General features: G+C 31.7%; 4 protein-coding genes across 4 annotated transcripts; all 4 read right to left on the minus strand.

The window, feature by feature from the left end:
• Positions 1-1,774: 1,774 nt before the first annotated feature.
• LOC106773072 (ABC transporter C family member 8-like) lies at positions 1,775-7,523 on the minus strand. The gene is made up of 12 exons (XM_014659758.1): positions 7,449-7,523; positions 5,253-7,201; positions 4,822-5,142; positions 4,649-4,735; positions 3,960-4,565; positions 3,711-3,875; positions 3,334-3,628; positions 3,007-3,221; positions 2,592-2,897; positions 2,429-2,492; positions 1,962-2,201; positions 1,775-1,884 (listed from the first exon to the last, which is right to left on the minus strand). Exons 1-12 carry the CDS (start codon positions 7,468-7,470, stop codon positions 1,775-1,777), a joined length of 4,380 nt encoding a protein of 1,459 aa, XP_014515244.1. The 5' UTR covers positions 7,471-7,523.
• A 2,804-nt stretch (positions 7,524-10,327) lies between these two features.
• LOC106773951 lies at positions 10,328-11,262 on the minus strand. Its single transcript, XM_014660719.2, has 2 exons — positions 10,745-11,262; positions 10,328-10,670 (listed from the first exon to the last, which is right to left on the minus strand). The coding sequence occupies exons 1-2, from the start codon at positions 11,075-11,077 to the stop codon at positions 10,470-10,472; spliced, it is 534 nt and encodes a 177-aa protein (XP_014516205.2). The 5' UTR covers positions 11,078-11,262; the 3' UTR covers positions 10,328-10,469.
• A 5,108-nt stretch (positions 11,263-16,370) lies between these two features.
• On the minus strand, positions 16,371-17,254 carry LOC106773073 (pectinesterase inhibitor-like). Its single transcript, XM_014659759.2, has one exon. It carries the CDS (start codon positions 17,177-17,179, stop codon positions 16,595-16,597), a length of 585 nt encoding a protein of 194 aa, XP_014515245.1. The 5' UTR covers positions 17,180-17,254; the 3' UTR covers positions 16,371-16,594.
• Positions 17,255-19,424: 2,170 nt separating this feature from the next.
• LOC106774164 (rRNA-processing protein fcf2) lies at positions 19,425-22,243 on the minus strand. The gene is made up of 6 exons (XM_014661044.2): positions 22,085-22,243; positions 21,755-21,989; positions 21,455-21,515; positions 20,022-20,099; positions 19,786-19,901; positions 19,425-19,679 (listed from the first exon to the last, which is right to left on the minus strand). The coding sequence occupies exons 2-6, from the start codon at positions 21,985-21,987 to the stop codon at positions 19,568-19,570; spliced, it is 600 nt and encodes a 199-aa protein (XP_014516530.1). The 5' UTR covers positions 21,988-21,989; positions 22,085-22,243; the 3' UTR covers positions 19,425-19,567.
• Positions 22,244-23,806: the final 1,563 nt, after the last annotated feature.

Here is a 23,806-nt window from a genome sequence, read left to right on the forward strand (position 1 = left end):
ATCAGGAGCAACAAATTTAGAGAGTTAGAGAGAAAAAAACTGAACGAAGAAAAATAAAGAGTTAGGGCTTGCCGTCGTTCGCAGTGCTGCTGCCACCGAGGGAAAGCAAGCCAACTGAGCGGAGGAAGGGGTTTCCAGCTTCGTTGTCGAATTTTTGTTGTTGGTCGCCGTCGCTTTCGTAGGCGAGCTCACGGAAAAAACCGATGAAGGAAGGATCCGACGGAAAACGTGGACGGAGGTGATCTCATTGTTCAGAAAGCTTTACGGTGTAGTCTTCTTTAAGTTTGACACTTTGTTTACTTGCAGGAGAGGAAGTGGGAAAGATTGAGAGATGTTGAGGAGATTCGAAAGTGATGTAATTGTTCTTTATACTTAAAATATATTAAACGTGATACAGATTACAAAGGTGAATTAATGATTTTTATACTTAAAATATATTAAACGTGACAGAGATTGCAAAGGTGAATTAATGGTTGTTTATACTCAAAATATATTAAACGTGATCGATAGTATAAAGGTGAATTAATGGTTGTTTATACTAAAAATATATTAAACGTGATAGAGATTACAAAGGTGAATTAATTGTTGATTAAATCATTCTTATTGTTTTATATACATTTTTATTTTTTACAGTTATTTATTTTAGAGATAATGATATTGATTTTATATATATTTTAAGAAAATTTGTTTTGTTTTACCTATTTTATAATGTGTTACTATGGGATGCTGTATTGTGGAGTGCATATAACTATAATTCAAAAATTATATAAATTAATATATATATATATATATATATATATATATATAAATTAGTTGATAAAAATTAAAAATGCTATAATAAAAATATAAAATAGATATCAAATTTATTTCAAATTAGTTGATTCTTTTATTAAACTTTTATATATATTATTTAACTGTATGTTTTATACACACACACACACACACACATATATATATATATATATATATATATATATATATATATATATATATAATTTTATTGAAGACTAATAAATTTAATTACATCATAAATTTAAATAATAAGATATTATATTTTTGAATCAAATTAGATATATTTTTAAATATATATAGAGATACAAAGGAAGAGATCACGTTTATACATTATATTACAAAACAATGATAAACAAGTCAATTAAAATTATTGTAACATGGTATTTTAAATACAATGATTAAGTTAGATACAATTTTTCATCAATTAAACGACAATTTTATACATTATTAAAATTAATTTTCATATATCTTATTTTATATGAAAATAAAATAAAATAATTAAGAAATATAAAATTAAAATAGTGAAAAGATGAAGTACAATAAAAGAAATAATTGAAATAAAATAAAATTGGATAATATATAATATTGATTTATAAAATTTGGTACACAATATTAAGATTCAAATATTAAGTAAAAACAATCCATTAAAAATAAAATCACCATACATAATTATTAAGAAGAAGAATAAAATAATCTATATTTAAACATTTAAGTCACCTAATATAATATAAAAAGTAAACTTGCACATATTAAAACATTACATTTGTAAGTGATGATATATGTTATATTCACATATTACAGAATACATAAATCATTGTCCTTCCATAGTACAAAATACAAATAATATAATTTCAGTGCTCAGATCGATGCATGCTAATCTGTTGTGGAACTTTGAAAATCATACGTGTTATTGTGTGATTGGTCTATGGTGAATCTTACAATAATACATAAGATTATGTTCATGTTGTCAAAAAAATGTTGTCTATATATCATTACCCATTTTGGAGTGAGACCAATATTCAGCTACCAGCTTAGAGAAGGAAGAGTTAGTATCCATAAGCTTTGAAGGTTTGTCGTACTCCACCAGTTTCCCTGTAGTGACAAGAATGAAAATGAGGAAAAAGGGATAAAGAAAGAAGCATCATTACAAAATTTGTAACATTACATACCATAAGATAGGACCATGATCATGTCACTGTCTATCACAGAGGGAACTCTGTGAGCCACAGTTATAACTGTGCATTCTGAAAATTCTTGTCTGATGATTCGTTGTAGAACACCATCTGTGGCAGAATCAATGGAGGCAGTAGCTTCATCCAGAACAAGAATTCTGTTCTTCCTGAGAAGTACCCTTCCAAGACACATGAGTTGGCGCTGCCCCACACTCCAGTTTTCCCCTTCATCACTCACTTTGAAATTAGTCAGAATTAGACTGTTTCAGATATGCTAATGATGGATTCAATCAACATCATAGTTTGTGCGAAAAGTTTAGTAGAACCAACTACATTTATTGATTGGTTCATGCAGTTGGCCATAAGAACTGATATAAGTTTTTCTGCTGTCAATTTCACTTCATTTGTTATAAGAGAATTTTTAACTCTAATTCAACCACACAAAATCGACGAATTTAACTCACCAGAAGTATCCAGGAGATATGGTAGACTACTAATTGTTGTCTTGAGCTGACATTTCTCTAAAGCCTGCATAAATCAAAGCTCACATAACATTTTCTTAGTGAATAAAAGTTGAGAAAAACAATGTAACTATGCTTTTTTCAATTGTAGAGACAGTTTATTTACCTTCCATATTTCATCATCTGAGTACAGGCCTAGAGGATCCAAGTTTTTTCGAATGCTACCCTTGAAAAGAGTTGGTTCTTGAGGAATGATGCTAAGCTTTATTCTTAAATCTTTTAGCCCAATTGAGCATATATTAATCCCATCTATAAGAATGTCTCCTCTAGTAGGCTCAACTATGCGAAACAAAGCACTTATAAGTGTAGTTTTTCCACTTCCTGTTCTTCCCACAACTCCAACTCTACTCCCTTCTTGGAACGTGCAAGAGATGCCCTTCAGAACTAATGGAGAATTTGGACGATATCTGATCTGAAATCATTTTATATACTTGAAATCATTTGTCAAAAATGTGGATAAATTAAGATTGAAAAAAGGGCAATCATGATTCATGGAAGTGCACATTTGGTTACTTTGTTACCTCTAGAGATTGAAGATCTATTCGACCTTTAGAAGGCCAAGAAGGTGGTGGTCTATTGTCCTCTACAATTGCACTAGGTTCTGCTGGTATGTGAATGAATTGCTTGATTCTTTCAACAGAGATCACATAGTTCGATAAGTTGCAAAACATTCTAGTCAGATAAACTACGGTTCCTGTCAGTGAAAAACCGTAAGACAGAGAAAGTCCCACAAGGCCTGAAACCAGATAAACACACACACACACAAAGATTATCAGCATGAAAACACTCATATGTAAACAAAACATGCGTATGTAATATTCGCTAATTTTGAGTAACAATAACAATACCAGGGGCCACATATCCCTTTGGAAGTAGAACAAGCAGCAAAGCTGCAGTGAAGACTGTCAAATTCTGAAGTGCTTGAATCCTTAGAATTAACCATTCGATGGCAGCATTGGAATGAAAGAACATCGTGGCATCTGTGTCAACAAGGTTAAGGTAGTTCTTGAAAAATCTTTCAGCCATGTTGAAAGCTCTTATAGTAACCACACCAAGATATGACTCAGACGTAAAATTCATAAGAGGGGCTTTTGTAGTTCCATTGATTCGTATAATTTCTCTTGCAGAAGCTTGATAATAGCCCTTGATTCCAAAAAAAGGGTAAAGTTACAAAACAATCATTATTTTGTTCCCCCCATTTGAGCATAGGCAAGAAAAAAAATACCTGGATATATTTTGTAGCCACCATGGCAAGAATTGCAACAATGAACACTTGCCATGTGACCGAAACCATTATCACAATCATTGTAAGAAGCTCTGTTACTTCAGCTATCACAAAGATGGTGGAAAAAGGTATATCGAAATCTAAAATACTCAAATCTGATGAAGCCTGCAAGTGAGACACATGTTTGGTCAAAGAATACTCACAACAGAGATCAGTCCTTATATGCAGTAAGAAATAAAGGAACCTTACTCGGGTAAAAATCCTCCCTACTGGGGTTGAATCAAAGAACAACATAGGAGCATTAAAGATAGAATCAGTGAAGGCAGAGAAGAATGCTTTAGAAGCTTTTAGACCAAGATGTGCAGCAAAGTAAGATCTCAGATATACAAAAACAATGCTTAAAATGGTAATCACACTATAAACTCCAACTAAGATGCTGCTAGTTACTTTTGACATCTCATTGGCAATAGCAAGCCAAGAAGTTGATGCAGCCTGCAAACCTACAAAAGTCAACTGTGCTAATATGCTCAAACATAGAAGCAAAAATCCCTTAGGGAACAAAATGTAGTCACAGAATGGCTGCCACCCAACATCACCACTCTCCTTTTCTTCCTCTCGTGTAAGTTGAATCTCGGTAGAAATTTCTCCATCACTTCCACATTTAGTGAGATTAGAAATATGAGAATCCTCAGGCTGAACTGTAACCACATTTTGAACTTCTCTTTTGCTTGCACTGTTTGTTTCTATTCCTGTAATTGCCTCTCTATGAGCACTCAGAAGCTGTTCAAAGGCTGTTCCAGCAGTCAACAGATCTTCATAGCTACCCGTTTGACTAATTTTTCCTCCTTCCATTACCTAAAATTGCACAAACAAACCTCTTACCATACAAACAAGTTAAGATCAAATGGAAATGCAGAATTTTGAATCAGTCGCAATACCAGGATTTTATCAACTTCTGAGAGAAATTCAACTTGATGAGTCACAAGAATAACTGTTTTCCTTCTTAAAGCAGTCCTGACACAATCCTGTAATTACGTAAGTCAGAATAGTTTCCAGAATATATGGCCAATAAGTTAATTTTTTTAAAGAATGAAAAAGTGGATCAAGTTACATGAAACAGAATAGAGGCAGTATGAACATCTACAGCACTAAAAGGGTCATCTAGGAGATAGATATCAGCATCATTATAGACTGCACGAGCTAGTTGAATCCTTTGCTTTTGTCCACCACTCAAGTTAATCCCTCTCTGACCTATTTCTGTCAGATCACCGTGGCTAAATCCATCAATATCCTTATCCAAGGCACAGACCTTAATGGTATATTCATACCTGGTTTGGTCCATTGCTTTTCCATATAGAATATTATCACGAACTGTACCACTTTGGATCCAAGGAATTTGGGAAACGTAGGCAAGTGTTCCCTCTACTCTAACCTGTTTTCCATTTTCATAAGAGCAAAAGCAGAGTTTAAAAATCATTGAACTTACAAAGTTGCATCATTTTCTACGTGATGATAAACTAAATTTACTTAATAATAACTCACAGTTCCTGAAATTTTGGGTATCTCTCCGAGTATTGCATACAGGAGAGATGTTTTTCCAGCTCCAACTTGACCACAAACTGCTACTGTCTGCTCCGACTTGATCTCAAAATTCACTTCTCTCAAAGTAAGAGGCAATGATTGAAGATCCCAACTGAAGCTGCCTGCTAGAATTTCAACTCCCTTGCTGCAAGAATCTTTTGATGTTCTTCCAATGTCATCATCTTTTATCTCGTCATCAAGCAAAAAGGTGTTGAGACGATCAAAGGAGACCATAACTTGGATCATAACAGAAAGTGCTTCTGGAATCAATATGACAGGTTCTCCCATGCTTCTCAATGTTGCAAGAACTGTGAAGATAGTTCCAGCATCCAAAGGGGCACTCTGAAAAAGCGCACATCCCATTAAGATAACTGAAGAAACGATGGTCGGAGAGAGCCAATATATAAATGTTCCACAAGCTCTCATGAAGTGTACTTCAGCCAAACATTTTAACTCTTTAGCACGAAGGGATTCAACTAACTTCTTGAAGTTATCCTCCCAGGACTGTAGCTTTATGATTTTCATACTACTAAGAATCTCTGAAGTTGACCTCAGACGCTCATCTTGTGCAATCATAAACTCCGACCTATATTTTTGAAGGATCTTTGCAAACGGTACGTTGAGAAATCCACAAATGAGAAGTGGAACTAAACCAGGAAGTGCACCTATACCCACAACACCAAAAAGGACACCAAGAGCCAGAAAAATTTGCAGTGTAGAAAACAACAAAGTATGAAACCACCATGGAAATTCGCCCATTCGATATGCATCAACTGCAATGTAATTAACAATCTCACCAGTTGAATGTCTTCTCCTACCCAAAACTGAGAGTTTTAATTGTTTTTGATAAACTGCAGCCATTAAAGAAGATCTCATTTTCATTCCTAACCTCCTTGAGTTAAAAGACCAATGTCTTTGAGACACAGACTCAACCACCTTGGCAAATATAAGACACCCCATTATGGCCATTCCTTGTTTTAAGTCTTCCTCAGTGGAACTGGAATAGTTTACAAAAACATAAACAAGTAAAGGAGAAACAACAGCACAAATTGTCCTCAGAAATGCACAAATGGCTATGGAGATATTTTCTTTCATGTAAACTCGGGCTACGGACCACATGACCAAGTTTTTGGAATTGTTACTGCTTCTCAAAAGGGAAAGCCATGCATGTGCAAACTTTTGGTATGCAAAATCAGCTTTATCTTCAGAATCAAGAGAAGGGATATCATCACTTGCTAGTGGCTTTGAGTAACCCAAACTGAGCAAAGCATTCATCCAAGAGAAAGTGAATCTGCTGAGAAAGGAGGCATGGCCAAGTCCTGTTTGTTTATGCATTTCCTTATGAACTAACAGAGGTTCACATAAACTGGCATCAGGGATTTCTTGTGGGACAAAGTAGCCATGACTTTGGAAGACACAGAGAACAGTTAGGATGTGCACTGCCCATATTGCCATATCAAACATTTGAAAGCTACGCCCTTTCAGCAGAATTTCAGCATTGAGTACTGAAACCAATGTGCATGAAAACACCCACCAAATAGAGCATAGTTTTTTTATCCATTGAAATCTTTGAACAAACAGTGAAGCTGCTATAGATATCCAAACCAGTCCTCTCACAATACAAACCAACAAGTTCAGCTGATTGAAGCCTGTGGTTTTGGTTATGAGATTCCAAAAACCATCAAAAAAATATGCAATGCTTAAAAGGGTACAACAGAATGAAGTAACTACAGGAAGCAATCTCTTTCTGAAACCACCACTTGCATTTGCAGGTCTTTTCTTGATCAGATTCGAGAGCAATGATACACAAAAGACACACAGGAAAAACACGTTGACAATGTCTATTATGCACCTTTGACTTGAAAAGGAAGCCAAACTGAAATCTCCATGGCAATTGCAGGAGAAGTTATCTGCAAATCAGGTACAAGAGAAACAATGTGAGTTCAGAATCTTTACGTAAAAGTTTGAAAACTTAAAGACATGATCTGCATATTAGGACCACTATCTCTCATTTTCCAAAGTTGCATCTGAAGACTAGTATGTCCTGAAAAATAGCAAAAGTAAAACACCATGCAAACATCTAGAACTAAAACAAGAATTACAAGAGGAACAAAAACAAAACATGAAAACATAGGTGCACTATGTTATACTATAGACCTATTGTGCTTCTGAAAGCCATTGGTCTGGTTCAGAGAGAAGCTTGTTACAGTGCAATCTGTAGTTCAAAGAAAGTGTTATATATTCCTGAGTTATTATAGTTCTCACCAATCTTTCCCATCCGAATTTATGTCACTTTCATTTGTTGTACTATTTGTTCTTAGTTTAACTACAAATCCCACGTTGTAGGGGTGTACCTAATTTTTTATGGAAAATTCATATTCTAAAATATTTTGCTAAGGTGAATCATATAAATAATTACATAATTATAAACAGGCGGATGATTTAGTATATATTCTGTAATAAAAAGGAGTAAAATATTATTTAACAAATATGAAATATTCTGTCGAAAAAGGAAGAGGCTCTACAATGTACAATTCGGAATGTGCACTATATACAAATATGCTATTTGGAAGGACTCCTTAATTAATTTGTTTTTTATTACTAGAAATATAATTTTAGCCCTTAAAATTATATCTAATCTTTTTTAAAATGATATATCTTATAATTATAATTAGTTAATTTGTCTCGATGCAGCCTTTTATATAACTCTAACTCATAATTAATGTAAAAAAACTATTCAGACAAATTATTAATAAAAAAATAAGCATACCAAAGACTAAAGAAAATACGTAATTCTATTAACATGACTCTATATATTTACTTTTTTTTTTATGGTGTTACAGAAAAGAATAATCACTAAACTTAATTTAAAAACAAAAATAGGTGTGATATGGTAAAAGCATTTATGGAGGAGAGAAAATTATTTATGACTTGTCATTCATTAATGTAACCTTTTTTAAATGAGGATCCAAATTTTGTGGGTTCGATTCTATACACGAATCTATAGGCGGATTGTGAGCAGTATTGCCAGAAGAGTAAGTATAGTTTTAGTGATATTTCCTCTTTCTTTGCATGGGTCAGATTGGTTTGAGAAAGAGAAAGCTAATTGTGAGTGATGAAAAACTATAATAGGTGAAGGGATAGACTACCTTGGGCTCGTAGTAGAGAAAGAGGATTATACAAATTTGGGTGTTTAATCCTCCATCTTCAAACACTTCATCCTCGATCTCCAATTTCCTAAAATATTTCTTATTAATAATTTTTTTATTTATTAATTTTATGTTTGTTGACTATTTTTGTGCCAAACTACACTTTCATTTTCTCACTATCAAAAGACAATGATATTTTGACAACTCTTTTTTAATAATTTTTTAACAACAGAATAACATCATTTTATTAATATGTTTGAATTTATCTTTAAAAAAATATTTAAAACGGACCAATCATATGCATTATCAAAAAATTGTCCAAAAAAAATTGTTAAAAGAGAATTTTTCCATTATAAAATATACACACTGCACATGTATTAAAATGAAAACCTACACTCTGCACCCCATTTGAATTCTGTGATAATTTCTTGTCTTTCTTAATATTTTTAAATTTATGTATAAGTTTATAATGTAATTATATAATTTTTAATTGTTATAAATTAATTTATATGAATTTATTAAAATTAATAAAAATATTTTAGAATAAAAAAAAAATTAACATCTGTATATCGGATATGAATATCCGATTCCACCGAGATCGAATTTGGATATCCGATTCTACCGAGATCGAATTTGGATATCCGATGTTGTGCCAGACATCTTCACCGACATTTCCATACTCCTTCATCCCAGCTCAAGCATAACACCATCATCCTCAAACAACTGTACCGTTCATCATCATCTTCAACAACTCAATACCAATCTCCATTTTTATTCATCCTAATCCAATCTACAAAGAGGCACACGCAAAGATGGAGAACCAGACCCACCTTCATTCTTCTAAGCCACCCGTAATCAGAACTTGTGCGTCATCTTCATTCTCCAAACTCACCGAGATGCAAATCGCGACCCAAACAAAAAACCCACACCTAGGTCAAGAGGAAGAATAGAACGACACCAGCGGCAAGGTCGCGACTGTGGTTGGGCTTCTAGCCGGCTGGTGTGGAGTCGCAGGGGTTGCCTGATTCTGATTTAGGTTTTACGATACATCTTAAAACAAAGGAATCGACGAAGGAGGAGGAGACTGGCGTCACGATGAGCGCGAAGATGGAGACGAAGAAAGAGTCGCTTCGCTGGCGACGCTTCTGATGGTTGATGGCATCGCCGCCGACGATGCTGATCGGACGTGGGACTTGCGACGATGGCTGGCTTTGGCCGACGACGGGGAGCACCACAGTGGATGGAGATGATGAAGAAAGAAACACTTCTGGTTTTCAAATTTGAAGAAGATCATCTAAAGTTTTGCCCTGCATCTTTCTATTAATTTCCTGCACCCCACAATTATTTGATTTTAAAAGTCATTCCTTTTAACAATTGAAATTGATACATACTTAGCACAGAAATCGGATCTCTATATCCGATCCCTCATCTATCGGATATTCACATCCGATACGAATTTTCATATCCGATAATATACATTTTAAAATTAAAACATCATTTTTTTTATTCTAAAATATTTTTATTAGTTTTAATAAATTTATACAAATTAATTTATAATAATTAAAAATTATATAATACATTATAATTGCTGCTGAAGAATAAAAACTGATAAGATTTCACCATTTAATTGTTTTAAATATTAATACATTTTTAAATAAAGGTAATGTTGGTATTCTGAAAATATTTAGAGATGCATGATGAAAGGTTTGGAGGTGCAGAATGAAACACCCTACAAATTTTGGCTTTGGCCCTATATGATGTTTATTGACCAATGTTTAATTATGTTTTTTCACTGATAGCAAATTAAATAAATTAAATAAATCAAATAATACAATATTAAACACTAATAAGTCATCTTTATAAATAAAGCAGACATTAACATTCCAAATAACAAATTACATTATATAAACTTGCACTAGCATCTAGTTTAATCAACATTGATATTACAATTACATTACAAATACATGTAACAAAGACCATCCACATAAATACTTTCAACAACTTTTCCAAATTAACAACATTTTCTCTCTTAACAAGCTATTTTCAGCTTTTCAACATCTGTTTTTTCCATCTTCATCACACTTTGTTCCATCTTCCTCAAACTTTCATCCACTTCTTCGTTTCTTGCACTTGCACTCCTTTCTTCTAGATTCACCACATTTCGTTCATGAATTCCTTCTTTACTATGCCACTGAAAGAAGTTGCAGCCAACCAAATCTTTATTCTCACCCTGTTGAAGAAGAAAACACACTCCATCGTAAAAAACCAGATTAAAACTAAGATTTCTGCTTCCATTAAACTTACCTTGAAGTTAAGACAACTCCAGAACTTTTTGCCCTTGTTTTTAAGGGTTCTCGCAATGAGGAAGACTACATTATGAGCACAAAAGCAAGCGAGTTTTTCACCAAACTTGCTCCCACTACCAGAACTCTGTTGAAAGCCCCAACCCAAGCATTTGCAAGAAGAAGATGAACCAGACATTTCGTAAGCTGAACAGTGCTTCGAAAACTCTTCTTCCCTAACACGAAAATGTATAAGACTTTGGATGTTAGGAGTTCCTTTAAATATTAGGGCTACCAACTTAAAAAATTTATTTCTCCCCACGTGGAATGTTTGATTATACAACATATAAATCATTCAATTTAATACACAATGCCACGTGATCTAAAATAAATTACATTTCTGCATATGCAAACGCCATCACGGAAAAGTTAATGGAAATGACTTATTTGATTCAATTTTATAAATATATGAACCCAATTGAGAAAAAAAAAACCAAAAAATATGAAAACTAGAAGAAGATTTAAACCATAAAAAAAATTAATTCCATTAGTTTTATTTAAATTATGATCTGACAGCTTGTCTTCATCGTTTTGACTTCATTCTCCTGCAAGAACCAAGTAACTCATCACCATTACACACTGCATTTCTTTGTGAAATATAAAGAAATAGTTTTATAAACAATTAATCATTCATGTTCTTTCAAAAGAGAAATAAGATAAATAAAAATAAAAAAACATTGAACGTAAAGTGTATAATGGGTCATGTAATTGTTGGATTTTGATTAGAAAGTTGGTAAACTTTTCACTAATTTTTGTTTGTTTGCAGAGCTAAGACAATTTTTATAATTTATATTAAGATCCATCATTTATTTATTTCAAATTATTTTACATTAATTCAATACTAAAAAAAAGTTTCAAAATGATTTTTTTACGAGATTTTTAAAGAAGTATTGATTTTTAATTTTCTGTTCAATATTTATTTAGAAATTGTATATATTGAAATTAAACAACAATATTGTATTTATTGTCAAAATAAAATTATCCAAATAAATAATATATTTTTAATTCCCCTGCAGAAACTATAATTTACCATCATTTCACTTAGAAAGTAAAATTCTTTTTTTTTTTTCAAAACCATTATCTTGTATAATTATTCTGTCTATATATAGCTGAAATTTCAGAGATACTTTTCCAACTTTTAGTCTCACCTACTTCCATTCACAAGGGAATGCATGATCATATAATAAATATTAAAATTTGCAACTTTGCGTATGGATTTTTTTCTTTGTGGAATTTTTCTTTGAAAAAATCTTCCGTGTAGATAAATTGACAAAGATTTTATCATTTTAAGAATTGGTGGAATGACATATTACGATCAAAACATGACAGCAATGATGTGATGTAGCTATCTTGGATGAAATCAATACTGCATGAGAAGATTATCTTTTTTATTTTGATTTTTTCTCCAACTTTATAATATATTGGTTTAATCATTCCAGCGTTTAAAAATTACAAATTTTAATAAAAATATTTCAAAAATTGGCTGAATTGACTAATAATTCTGAATTATAAAATTATATAAACTTTACTTATTTCAACTTTTTTATTGGATTGAATAATGATTTTGTCTAAATTTTATGGTTTAATCATTTGTCATGTTAGAGTAGGAAACTCAAATTGGTTTTTTCCTTTCGTTTTAATTGGATCTTTAATTTGCAAAAATTGTAACAATTACACTCCTGTTGTTAAATTGAGTCCAATATAAGGATGACGTGAGATGGTCATGTATGGTTTTAACTAACTTGGACTGCATTATTTGGTGTCCGTGATTCTGACGTAAATATTTTATATATAAAAAAAAAGAAATTGAAAAGAATGAATGAAACATTAGGAATGCTTCCCGCAACCATTCGGAAACACCGTTCGAGCTCAGGCCGCTGCAAAATTACGAATCAGATGACCAATCTCCACTGTGAAGCATGTTCGCGAACCACTTGCAACCAGAAAACCACAACAACTCCAAAATCGTGATCAATCAACTCCTTCCACCACCGCGATCATCTTCACACCAAATTGCGAGTTCCTTCTCCATCTTTTTCAACATGCAAACTAAAACCAAACTCAAAGATAGGAAAACCCTAATTTCCAAATGAACTTCTTCATTGCGATGCACACACAATTCGTTCAACCTCCATGGCACCACCTAGAAATCACTGTAAAGAACCAGAATCCCAAGTCAAAAGCAGGAAAAACCCTCAGATTTATGCAACACAAAAACCCTGAAATCGTGAAATCCTTCATTGCAATCTCCTCCATGAGTGAACACCATCGTGCCACCCAGAACAACACAACACCTCAAGCAAACATCGCTCCTCCATAAGCCAACAAAACCCTATAAATAGAAAAGGACCAAAGACCATTCGAGAAAATAAGAGAACATGAACCCTAATCGCAAAATCCACTTGCGATTCATCCTTGAGCAACCACTATCGTGCACAGCGCCATCGCGACACAGAACAAGTCACGAGCCAACTAGGTTGTTCATTTTCCTTACGCAAACATCTGAATCGGGCCATCATCTTCTCTCGCGCTTCCATAATAACTCACCGCGACACTCCATGTTTCTTCTTCGCAACGCAGGCGAGCTTCCATTCCCCTGATCTGAAATCCCAATTTTGGGTGGGGATGGGGATGGCCACATGCAGTCCCTCATTGGAAATAATGAATTAAAAAATTTCTTTTTTTTTTTAAATAAAATATAATTACAAACACCAAATAAAGAAGTCCACATCATTTAAAACGTTTATCTAACATTAATGATGTTGGACTTAATTTAATGGCAGGAGTGTAATTATTGCAATTTTCACAAAATAAAAACTCAATTATGACATCGAAAAAGAAAAGGACCAATTTAAGATTTTCACCCAAAATAGGAATATGGCTAATGATTAAACCAAATTTTATTAACCATTCATTTACATGTGTATACGAAATCCTATTAAGAAACTAAAAGTTAAATCATTTTTTCTATTGATTTTTTTAATTTGTTAAAAACATGTGATAAAATTTTAATTTTAATAAAAATATTTATATAATATTTATTTGTAAATAAACTTAAATTTGGAGAAAGATACAATTATTTAGTTTTTTTTTTTAAAATAGCACTACAGTGAGACAAGATAAAAATATTACATTGTCATTGCTATATGGCATAATATCAGTTTGACATGTGAAAAAAATATTTTAAAAAATATATAAAAAAATAAAAATTAAAATAATTAAAAAATATCTATAAAAATTAAAATAATTAATATTTATAGAAATAAAAAAAATAATAAACTAACATGTGAGGTCCTGAGAACTAATGGCAAAGATCTAATTGTATAAATTTTTAAAAAATGAAGACCCAATTGAGCAAAAAACAATTGAATGACCTGTTATTTCCAACAAAACCAAAGGCAACTGGAATTATTAAACCTAATGTATTTTATAGATATAATACCTATTTTGGTCCCTATTTTAGTAATTTTTATTCAAAGTAGTTCTCAACTTTTTTTCAACATTCATAGTAGTCCTAATTTTTGTTCAATTTAGTCTTTTTTCTAAGGATGTCTAAATCGTTAATGATACAATATCCACGTGACAATGAATGACGTGGTTGTCATTTTGTCTGACGTGGTTGCCCATGACAATGAAGCAATTAGAGTTTTCTGGTTTCCCATAACAGTGAAGGAATTAGGATTTTTTGGTTTCCCATAGCAATGAAGCAATTAAGGTTTTCTGGTTTCTCATGATAGTAGAACAATTAGGATTTTTTGGTTTCCCATGATAGTGAAGCAATTAGGGTTTTATGGTTTCGTATGATAGTGAATCAATTAGGAATTTCTGGTTTTCCATAGCAGTGAAACAATTAGGCTTTTCTAATTTGGGTTTTCGATTTGCAGGTTGTTGTTGTTTAGTGGTGGTTCACGGTGTGTTGCAAGTGCATGGATGAGACACGATTTGTGGTGGTCTTCTCTGTGACTCTACAAAGCAATGAACTTGCGATTTGAGATTTTCTAGTTTGGAAATGACGTTGTGCATGGTGAATGCAATTAGGTTTCGTCACGGTGTGGAAAAGGAGATATATGGTGGTGGGAATTGACATTGCGATTTGGGATTGTAGGTTTAGGATGTAATTAGCGATTTTGGGTGCTCGCGATTTTGTGGTTTTGGTTTCTTTTTCAATTTGGGGCTTTTTGTTATAGGTTGTGATTTCTGCTATAGGTTGTGATTTTGACTATAGGTTGCGATTTTGAATAGTGGTTTAGGGTGACTTTATGTTGCTATGTGGTAGTTGATGAAAATGGAAGGTACAAGGATGGTGAATCATCAGTGATGCTGAAAGGAAACCATAATGATATGGTGGTGAGAGGTTAAAGATGATGAGGTGAAAAAAAAACCATGGACAACCACTTGATAAATTAACCTTATGTGAATATTGTACTATTAGCGATTTAGGCATTGTAATGGAAAAGAACTAAATTAAACAAAAATTTAAAATAAGACCATTTTGAATGTTAAAAAAAAGTCAATAACCACTTTAAACAAATGTTATATAAAGAAAACTCTATCCATTCATGCATGTGCCTGATGTAAAATTGTAAGTCAATGAAGCAAGTTAAGTAGTGTTTTATATATTCTACACATAGATTTATTAAAAAGCCGTCACCAACGAGTTTAAATATAAAAGATTATAAGAAAATGCGTAATTCTATTAACATGACTCTACGTCTATACTGTTCATTTTTTTATGGTGTTACAGAATACAGTATCACTAAAATTAATTTAAAAATAAAAATAGTTTTTATATGGAAAAAGCATTTATTGAGGAGAGAAAAATATGTTGTCGTTCATTAATGTAACCCTTTTTAAATGAGAGCTCCATATTTTGTGGGTTCTATTCTATACACGAATCCATAAGCCAATCCATATATATTAAGAAAATGTACATGCATACAAGCTTGATTTAAAATTCTAAATAAGTAGTGTGTTTATATATTCTATACAAGATTATGAAGAAAAGTAAAAAGATTTAGGATAAGTTAATAATAATTTTAACAAAATTATAAACCACATGTATACTCTCGTGTGTGTCTATATACATATATATTACTTGTTCTATTTACTTAAGAGTACTCTTTTTATTTTTATTTCGATATCAATATTAATATTGAATCATCAAACACAAACACCAATAAAATCTAAATCTAATTATATAAAGAATTCATACTGCTCTTTATTTTATTTTGGAAAATGATATTTTAACACCATTTTTTGACACCATTTTGATACTGCACACGTGTCAAAATGTAGTTGAATGATTTCAAATTAAAAAAACAAACTTTGATTTTTCTCTTCCAAATATACCCCTGTCTCAACCTTTTTAATTTGAAATCGTCGAATCACATTTTGACACGTGTGCAGTGTCAAAATAGTGTCAAAAAATCGTGTTAAAATATCATTTTCCTTTTATTTTATTATTTTTATCTAGAGACTTAAACTCATCCATTGTTACGTATCCTTGTATTATAATGTATCACTATTTACAGAGTTGAAAAAGATAAGCAAGGAAATTATATAATCCACATATCTTAATAATTCTCACCCAAAATTTTCATAATAACCAAACGAAAGGATTCACACAGGTGTAATCAGCCTGCATGCACAACATATCATCGCGTTGTTTCTGTAACTTCTAAAACATAACAACCTTCATTTTCTCAAATAACTAAAGACAGAAAGAGAAAAACTCGGACAGCAGCTCCTGAGTTTAAGATTGAGAACAAAAGATTTACACAGAAAACTATATACGGATGGGTTCATAAAGTTTTTAAGATTTCGTTGGATTATTGAGTTCCTTGATGACAAGGATGGCGATGTTGCAGAGCTTGCGGAAGACGGCGCTCTCAACGGAGAGAACGTCGTCGTCTCCGGGGATGGAGGCATCGCAGGTGTCGATGGCAGCCAAGGCAGCCTTGAGCCAGCGCTGAGCGTCGTTTTCAGAATTGACCATCAAGGCAGCAATGGTGTCTTCCAGCTGGCTTTCTGCGTCCAGGATGTTTTCCTTGCAATCAGCCAAACCTTGTTGGATATCAGGGTCAAGTTCGTCGTCGTCGATGAGAATTTTGGTGTCGGCGAGGATGCCGGAAGCGTTTGTGGCAGCAACCCTAAGGGAAATGAGTGCCAAGTCTTTGAGGTCTGCGACGGGGCTTCTGAGTGGCTCAGAAGAGAGGACCTGAACGCAGAGGTTTTTGGTCGGGGAATCTGAGCATACCTTGTTGATCAGAGTCTTTCCGGTTGGCGTTTCCTTCCCGCCGTTAAGGTTTTCTTTCTGCACGGCGAGTGCAGCTGCTTGGTTTGCCATTACAGTTACGCATAGAGCCAGCACCACCAAGAGTTTTGCAGACTGATCCATTTTTTATTCAGAAAACGCAGTCAGAGGTTTCATTTTTCTTCCTGGCTTGGTGTTTTATGCTTTTACACCAAGACGAGTTATTGCCGTGCCCTAGGAGAGATGTTTATAGCGGAAGAGTATCCCTTCTGTCCATTCAATTTTTCACACCTAATTAGGGTTTTTCATTTACAATGCTAATTTTACGACAACATCATTGGTCTACGATGTTTTTGTGTTTCTGATTTATTCTGTTCCTGCGTTTTCTCTCTCTATCTCTTCCTGTAATTCAAAGGATGGTAAGGAGATTAATATACTTACAATCATTTGAAATAATTTTTATAAGGGTTAAATATGTTTTTAGTCCTTATATTTTTTGGAGTGATTTTAGTTTTAGTTTCTCTTTCAAACTAAAATACAATTTAGTCCTTCAATTTTAGAAAACTCTGGATTTAGTCCTTTTTATTAAATTTTTTTAACTTTATTTGTTGTTTCATTGAAACAGCAAATAAAGTTAAAAAATTTTGGTAAAAATTACTAAAACCAGAATTTTCTAAGGTTGAAGGACTAAATTGTACCTTAATTTAAAAGAGAGACTAAAACCAAAATCGCGGGACTAAAAACATATTTAACCCTTCTTGTAATAAGAGAATGAAAACATAATATAAATGAATATAAATGTGTCTCGAATATTTACTTTTGAAGGAAATTAGGGTAATGCTTATCTTATAATTGATTACCATTTCTCCTTCTTGTAAATCTTTTGTTCGAACATTAATTAATACTAAATGGTGTTTTTCATTAGAAAACCTAAATATTTTAAACTTCATTCAAATATTATACCTATTTTTATAACTTATTTCAATACAAAATTTAACTTTAAACCCTAAATTATAGAAGCATTTGGTGTTATTCAAAGATATCTTATTTATCGTTCCTTCTAAACCAAATCATTTTTCTTTTTAATTTGTTTATCTTATTACAGTGGGTTCATTGAATCTTATATATATATAGAAGATTGATTATTTATTTATTAATATAATTAACAATATATATGTTTAACGTTACACTCTTTCAACAACAAATTGTCTAATAAAAATATATAAAAAAATATTTTAGAAAATTTTATTTTAATATGAATAAATGGTATAAAATTTTATTAAATTTATTAACTTATTATTATGTTTAAATACTTTTTTTAATATGTTATAAGAAAATAGAAATATAAATAAATGGAGTATAAAATAACATATAGGAATGTGAATGTTTGTTTTAATAAAACTAGAAAAAATATAAATGTTATGTGAGAAAATCTAAAGAGAGTTCGGTGTAGATTTTCTTTTAATATATATATATATATATATATATATATATATATATATATATATTCATAATTTTAATTCACATAAGAAAATAAATCCCTTTTTAAAAAAAAGATAATACATTTTGCAAACCTGAGGGTTTATTTTAAAATTAGAAAACTTAAGTTAGAAATTGTGAATTTATTTAACATTTTTCAATAATATGGTAAAAATAATTTTTCATAAACAAAATGTTAGGATTACCGACATCCATAGATTGCATTAATTATGAAAACGGCAACAAATACAATCATGGCATAAATAATTTAAGGTTAAATATTATTGTAATTCCTAAACTTATAAACAAAGTTAAAATTTATTAATATATCAAATTTTAATATATTTTATTTTCAAAACTTTAAAGATATATATATATATATATATATATATATATATATATATATATATATATATATATATATTCATTTTAATCAAAGATTTGATAGTGATATATCAAGTTGTGTTAGCTGTCATTTAACATTTAAAAAACAATTTCATTTGAGATAAAAAAAAAACCCTATATCTATTTACTTTGAAGTTTATTTATTTTAAAGCTTGAAATGCAAGATGTTTAAAACATAAACAAATTTCATTTTCACTTCAAAATTTAAAAACCAAAAACATATTTAATTATCATTTTTATGTATTACCTTACAAGATAATCTATTGTTTGCACTTTTTTTACAACTGAGAAATTGTTTCAAATAATACTATTATGTTTTTTTTTTCTAAAACATATTTTATAATAAATAAGTAGATTTTTTAATTTATTTATCTATCTAATATACTTATTTCAAGAATAAGCAATCTATTATTTTTAAAAGAAGACATTATAATTTGTTAAACATGAGATGCTTATAAAAACATTTATTTTAAAAACAATAATTTATGATGTAAAGACTAAAATATGATGTAGGTAACAAAATTAATTATACAGAGAGGTAAATTGAAGTTTTGAAGTTCACATTGTGGAGAATAATTTCAGGAAGTTTTCCTACTACAAAAATCTGTCTATCATAAACTCTGGCTAAGGCTGAAATGGATGAATAATTCAGTAAATTCTCCTTTCCTTAGCCCGCTTACGGGAATTACTACCTTTAATCTTCCATTTTTCATTCCCACCTGGTCGATTCTGTTCTTCAATTTCTCGAACCTTCCGTTTCCTAAGAAAAATTATTCAATGAAAACGGGTAAGTAACCAACAGAGCATTGCAACATGCACAAACAATTATCTAACCAGACAGATACACTATTCAAGGCCTGTCTCACCTATAGGCTGCAAGGTTTTGATCAGAAAGCAGCTCATCTGCAAGTGTTGCTTTCCTTTCCTTCTTTGTTAATCTTCCTGAGAAGAAGTCCAGTGGAGAATCTACAACTGTACCAACCTGATCATTCAAATTCGCAAATTGTCTTAACGATTTCCTCTAGAAATTCATATTTTGATGAAAGTAATAACACCCAAAGCTTATGTTTTTGTAATCTGCCAAAAACAAAAACTTGCTTGCCTGGAAATATTTGGGAAGTGTCTTTGATTTGGAATCACCTTTCTTGTAATGACGCTTTGGATCAAGGGCACCTCTCAACTGTAACCACCAACGTACATGTTTATTATTAAAGTCTAAGGATAAGAACTGGTTCACAAAATAAAACTAAACAGCAAAACACAAATTGAGAGATACATAAAATCTGTGTCTGACTGATTTTTTCCAGATGCTTTTAATATCACTAAACATTTGCACACGCACAGCGTGAGAACTTGATATGTTATACAAAAATTTACATCACTGCATCATATCTCACCATATGAAGGAAGTTTCCGGAAGAGTTCTAAGTTAACACCATAACATGAAATAATTACAGATCAGAAGTCTGTTAGACTCAACAATTGAGTACACAGAATACTGGAACTTTTATGACTAATTAATCTGGTCTGAGACCAAATCTGAGTACACACTCAGACACAGGGTTTCCGCTAACAGGAGTCTCCTTTTTCAACTAAACACTCAGAGAACGACCGAGCTTTCCCTCTGATAATTTCCTAAACAACATATGCCCTGTAATGCCAAACAATAACTGCCACCTATTGATAGTAACTGCTGCATGTAAAAAATAACTTACTCATAAACAAAATTTATAATTTTGTTCATGTCTATGCTGCAATACAAATAAATCAACTCTATTTCTTTTTTTTTCTGACATAAACCTTCAATGCCTTTGGGGCCATCTCCCTCAACAGGCCCATTTTTGACCTATAAGAGTCACAATGATTTCATGGTTTTAAATGGATAAAGGTCCAAAATTTTCATTGCACAATATCATATGTAAATATAAATAAAACAAGGATGTCTTAAGTTAGTTATTCACCTATTGTTAGTTCATAACTTTTTGGTAGTTGTCCATAAATAAGGTAGGTTGTTGTATTCTGGGCAGCTGAATCTAGATCGAATTCTAATTACAGAAGTTCAGTGCACATATTCCTTGACCACAAGTGTCTCCTCTTTGTCTTAAACCTCCCCATTCTGTTTTGTCCACTCTTCCCCTCCTCTTTCTCTGTCTTTCTATTTCTTGCTACCCCTCACTGTTTCTTTCATCTATCTCACCCAAATTCCACATCACAATGGTAATAAAGAAAGCTAAATCCGACTTATACCTCTGATACCAAATCACATGAAAAAGAAAAATCATCTACTTTAACGGCTTCTGCTTTCAATTATGAAAGAAATTAGAATGATAACCATGAACATCCTTATGTATAAGTAACTTCATTATTTTGAATAATATCACATAAATCACCATATATATTAATTATTACTACTGTATATCATTATTAGCTCAAACCAAGCTAATTTTACAATGCATCACATATGACCGTACACGAAACAACACTATATAGAACGAAACGTAATAAAAAGGTAAAGATGTTAGAAGTCAATATCACCTTCAACAATTTCAAATCTTTTTGTAGCTCAGGGGTGATGGTCTGGGCCGGCATATTGAACCTGACACAGATTCAACAACAAGATCATTCCCTTTCACACCCCAATTACAGAAGAAACCATAAGATGACGGTATAAATGAGTATAAATCGTTTGTTCTTTGTTTGACTTAAGAAAAAAAGGTTACAACAACAACATTGAGATAAGGTGTCTAAAAATGAAAAGATAAATCTCCAAAGAATAAACTTCAGCACAGAGATGCAAGCTTGCTAGAGAGAATAATCTAATACAAAATTACATACCAATTATTCCCAGCAGTATCTTTAGCTTGCTTTTTGAGTAACTTGTTTAATTTTTTGGGATTGTTTGGAGGGACAAAAAGGCCATCAACCAGCTCTGAACTGGATTTCCAAAGAGCGTTGTTTGATGACTCCGTTTGAGGTTTGGCATGAGACCCATTAGTGACTTTTGATGATGATGGAATAGAAAACTGTGGCTGCCATGATAACCCTACAACTGGTTTTCTCTCCGGCATTCCTAGATCAAGGCCAATTGCATAATGAGATCCCGAACATTATACCTAATTAGTTACAGAACCACAAGTCAATCACACCCTAAAGAAAATAATATACCTTGGACGCTGTGGCGGGGCGTAGGAGGCCCCTCGTCTCGGAGGTTGTTGCGGCGCGGAGGGGCTCGTCGCGTTACGGAGGAGGCTGTGGCGGAGGGCGTGCGACGGCTCTCTCTCTCTCTTTCGATTGTTAAGGTTTCGTCACTGAAAGTTGAAGAAGATTGAGTAGTTTAATAGTAGATGGGCTGGACTCCCTTAGGTTGGGCTCAGAAATATAAATATTTTTGAAGGTAGTTTCTTCCTACACCATCATATGTTTCTTTCTACACCTCTATTTAAAAACTTTCCATGTTGTCCTCTTTTGAATTGGGTAATAAGGAAGCTAAAAATTATATCTAAACTATGCAATCCGACAAAAAAAAAACCTTTCTAATTATACAATAGAAAAAATGAATTTTTAATTATGTGATACGAAAATTATTATTCTTTTTCTTAAAAAAAAACTTTAGATTCTATCATTTGATAGTTATTTTTAGTTTTCAAACTGTATAATCTAAAAATTATTATTCTCTTTCAAATTATACAATTTGATTTTTTTTAAGAAAAACATAGTTTTTAAATTTCACAATCCCAAAGTCATTTTTAGCTTCAAAATTACACAAATCAAAAGTCTTTTTAATTTTCCTATTACAAAATTTAAAAGTTATTTCTTTTACTTTGGATGTTCAAGAAGAAGAAAGTGTCTCTTTTTCAAACTTTAGTTAATACAAAATTTTAACCAAACCAAATTAATTAAATATTTTGTTAAGTTTTAATTTAGTAAAAAATTTCAACCAATTATAATAAATATTTTCACTTTATTACAAATTGATTAAATTATTTAGTTAAATTTGTCAAATAAAAAATATATTCTAACGTTTTTTATAAGATTATGATCATATTTATAATTCTAATATTGTTTATAATCTACACAATATCATTGCTAAAAATCATAACACAAATATTCTTATTATTATATCTCAGTGGTTATAAACATGCTGTAAATACAATATAATCAAATCTTGAAAAAAATTTCACCACAGTCACATTTAATAAACTTTAAACATATAATTTATATTTAAATGTAATTTATTTGAATGTTAGTTTTAGCTTTAACATAGATGATCTCCTATCCATATTATTTGAACCTCTCTTTCTTATCATACCTTCTAAATTAAATTATATCTTTATCTAATTTATTTATCTTGCTATATTCGAACTTCATTTTTTAATATGTCTTGAAATCACATTCCTAATTGTTGGAATATTGTAAATAAATGGTTTACTCCTTCCTCAGTGTAAGAAACTTGAAACCAAATCAACTTTGGCTTAGAATGGATTAGGAAGTCATTGCTACAATGCAGCATCAATTTCTTTTCCTTTCATGGCTGAGTTTATTCTGCTGATATAAATTTAACATCAGTTCAAACAATATGATGAAAGCATCCACACCCTTCCAAACTGTTACAGAAAGTATAGGAAGGACCACTCAATAAATGATTCCACAACCTTCTATTTTATTTATTTTATTCATTCTTTTATTTGTTCAATGTTACTGCAAACAAAGATTTTAGGAGGAATTCTTGCTGCAGCTGGCCCAATATTCAGCTACCAGCTTAGAGAATGAAGAGTTGGTATCCATTAGTTTCGAAGGCTCATCATATTCCACCATTTTCCCTAACAAACCATAGAAAAAATATTAGACAACTAACTGAGTAAGCAGTGTATGAAAAAAGGAGGAAAA

Source organism: Vigna radiata, chromosome 9 (genome assembly GCF_000741045.1).
Source record: "Vigna radiata var. radiata cultivar VC1973A chromosome 9, Vradiata_ver6, whole genome shotgun sequence".
Classification (NCBI taxonomy): Eukaryota; Viridiplantae; Streptophyta; class Magnoliopsida; order Fabales; family Fabaceae; genus Vigna; species Vigna radiata.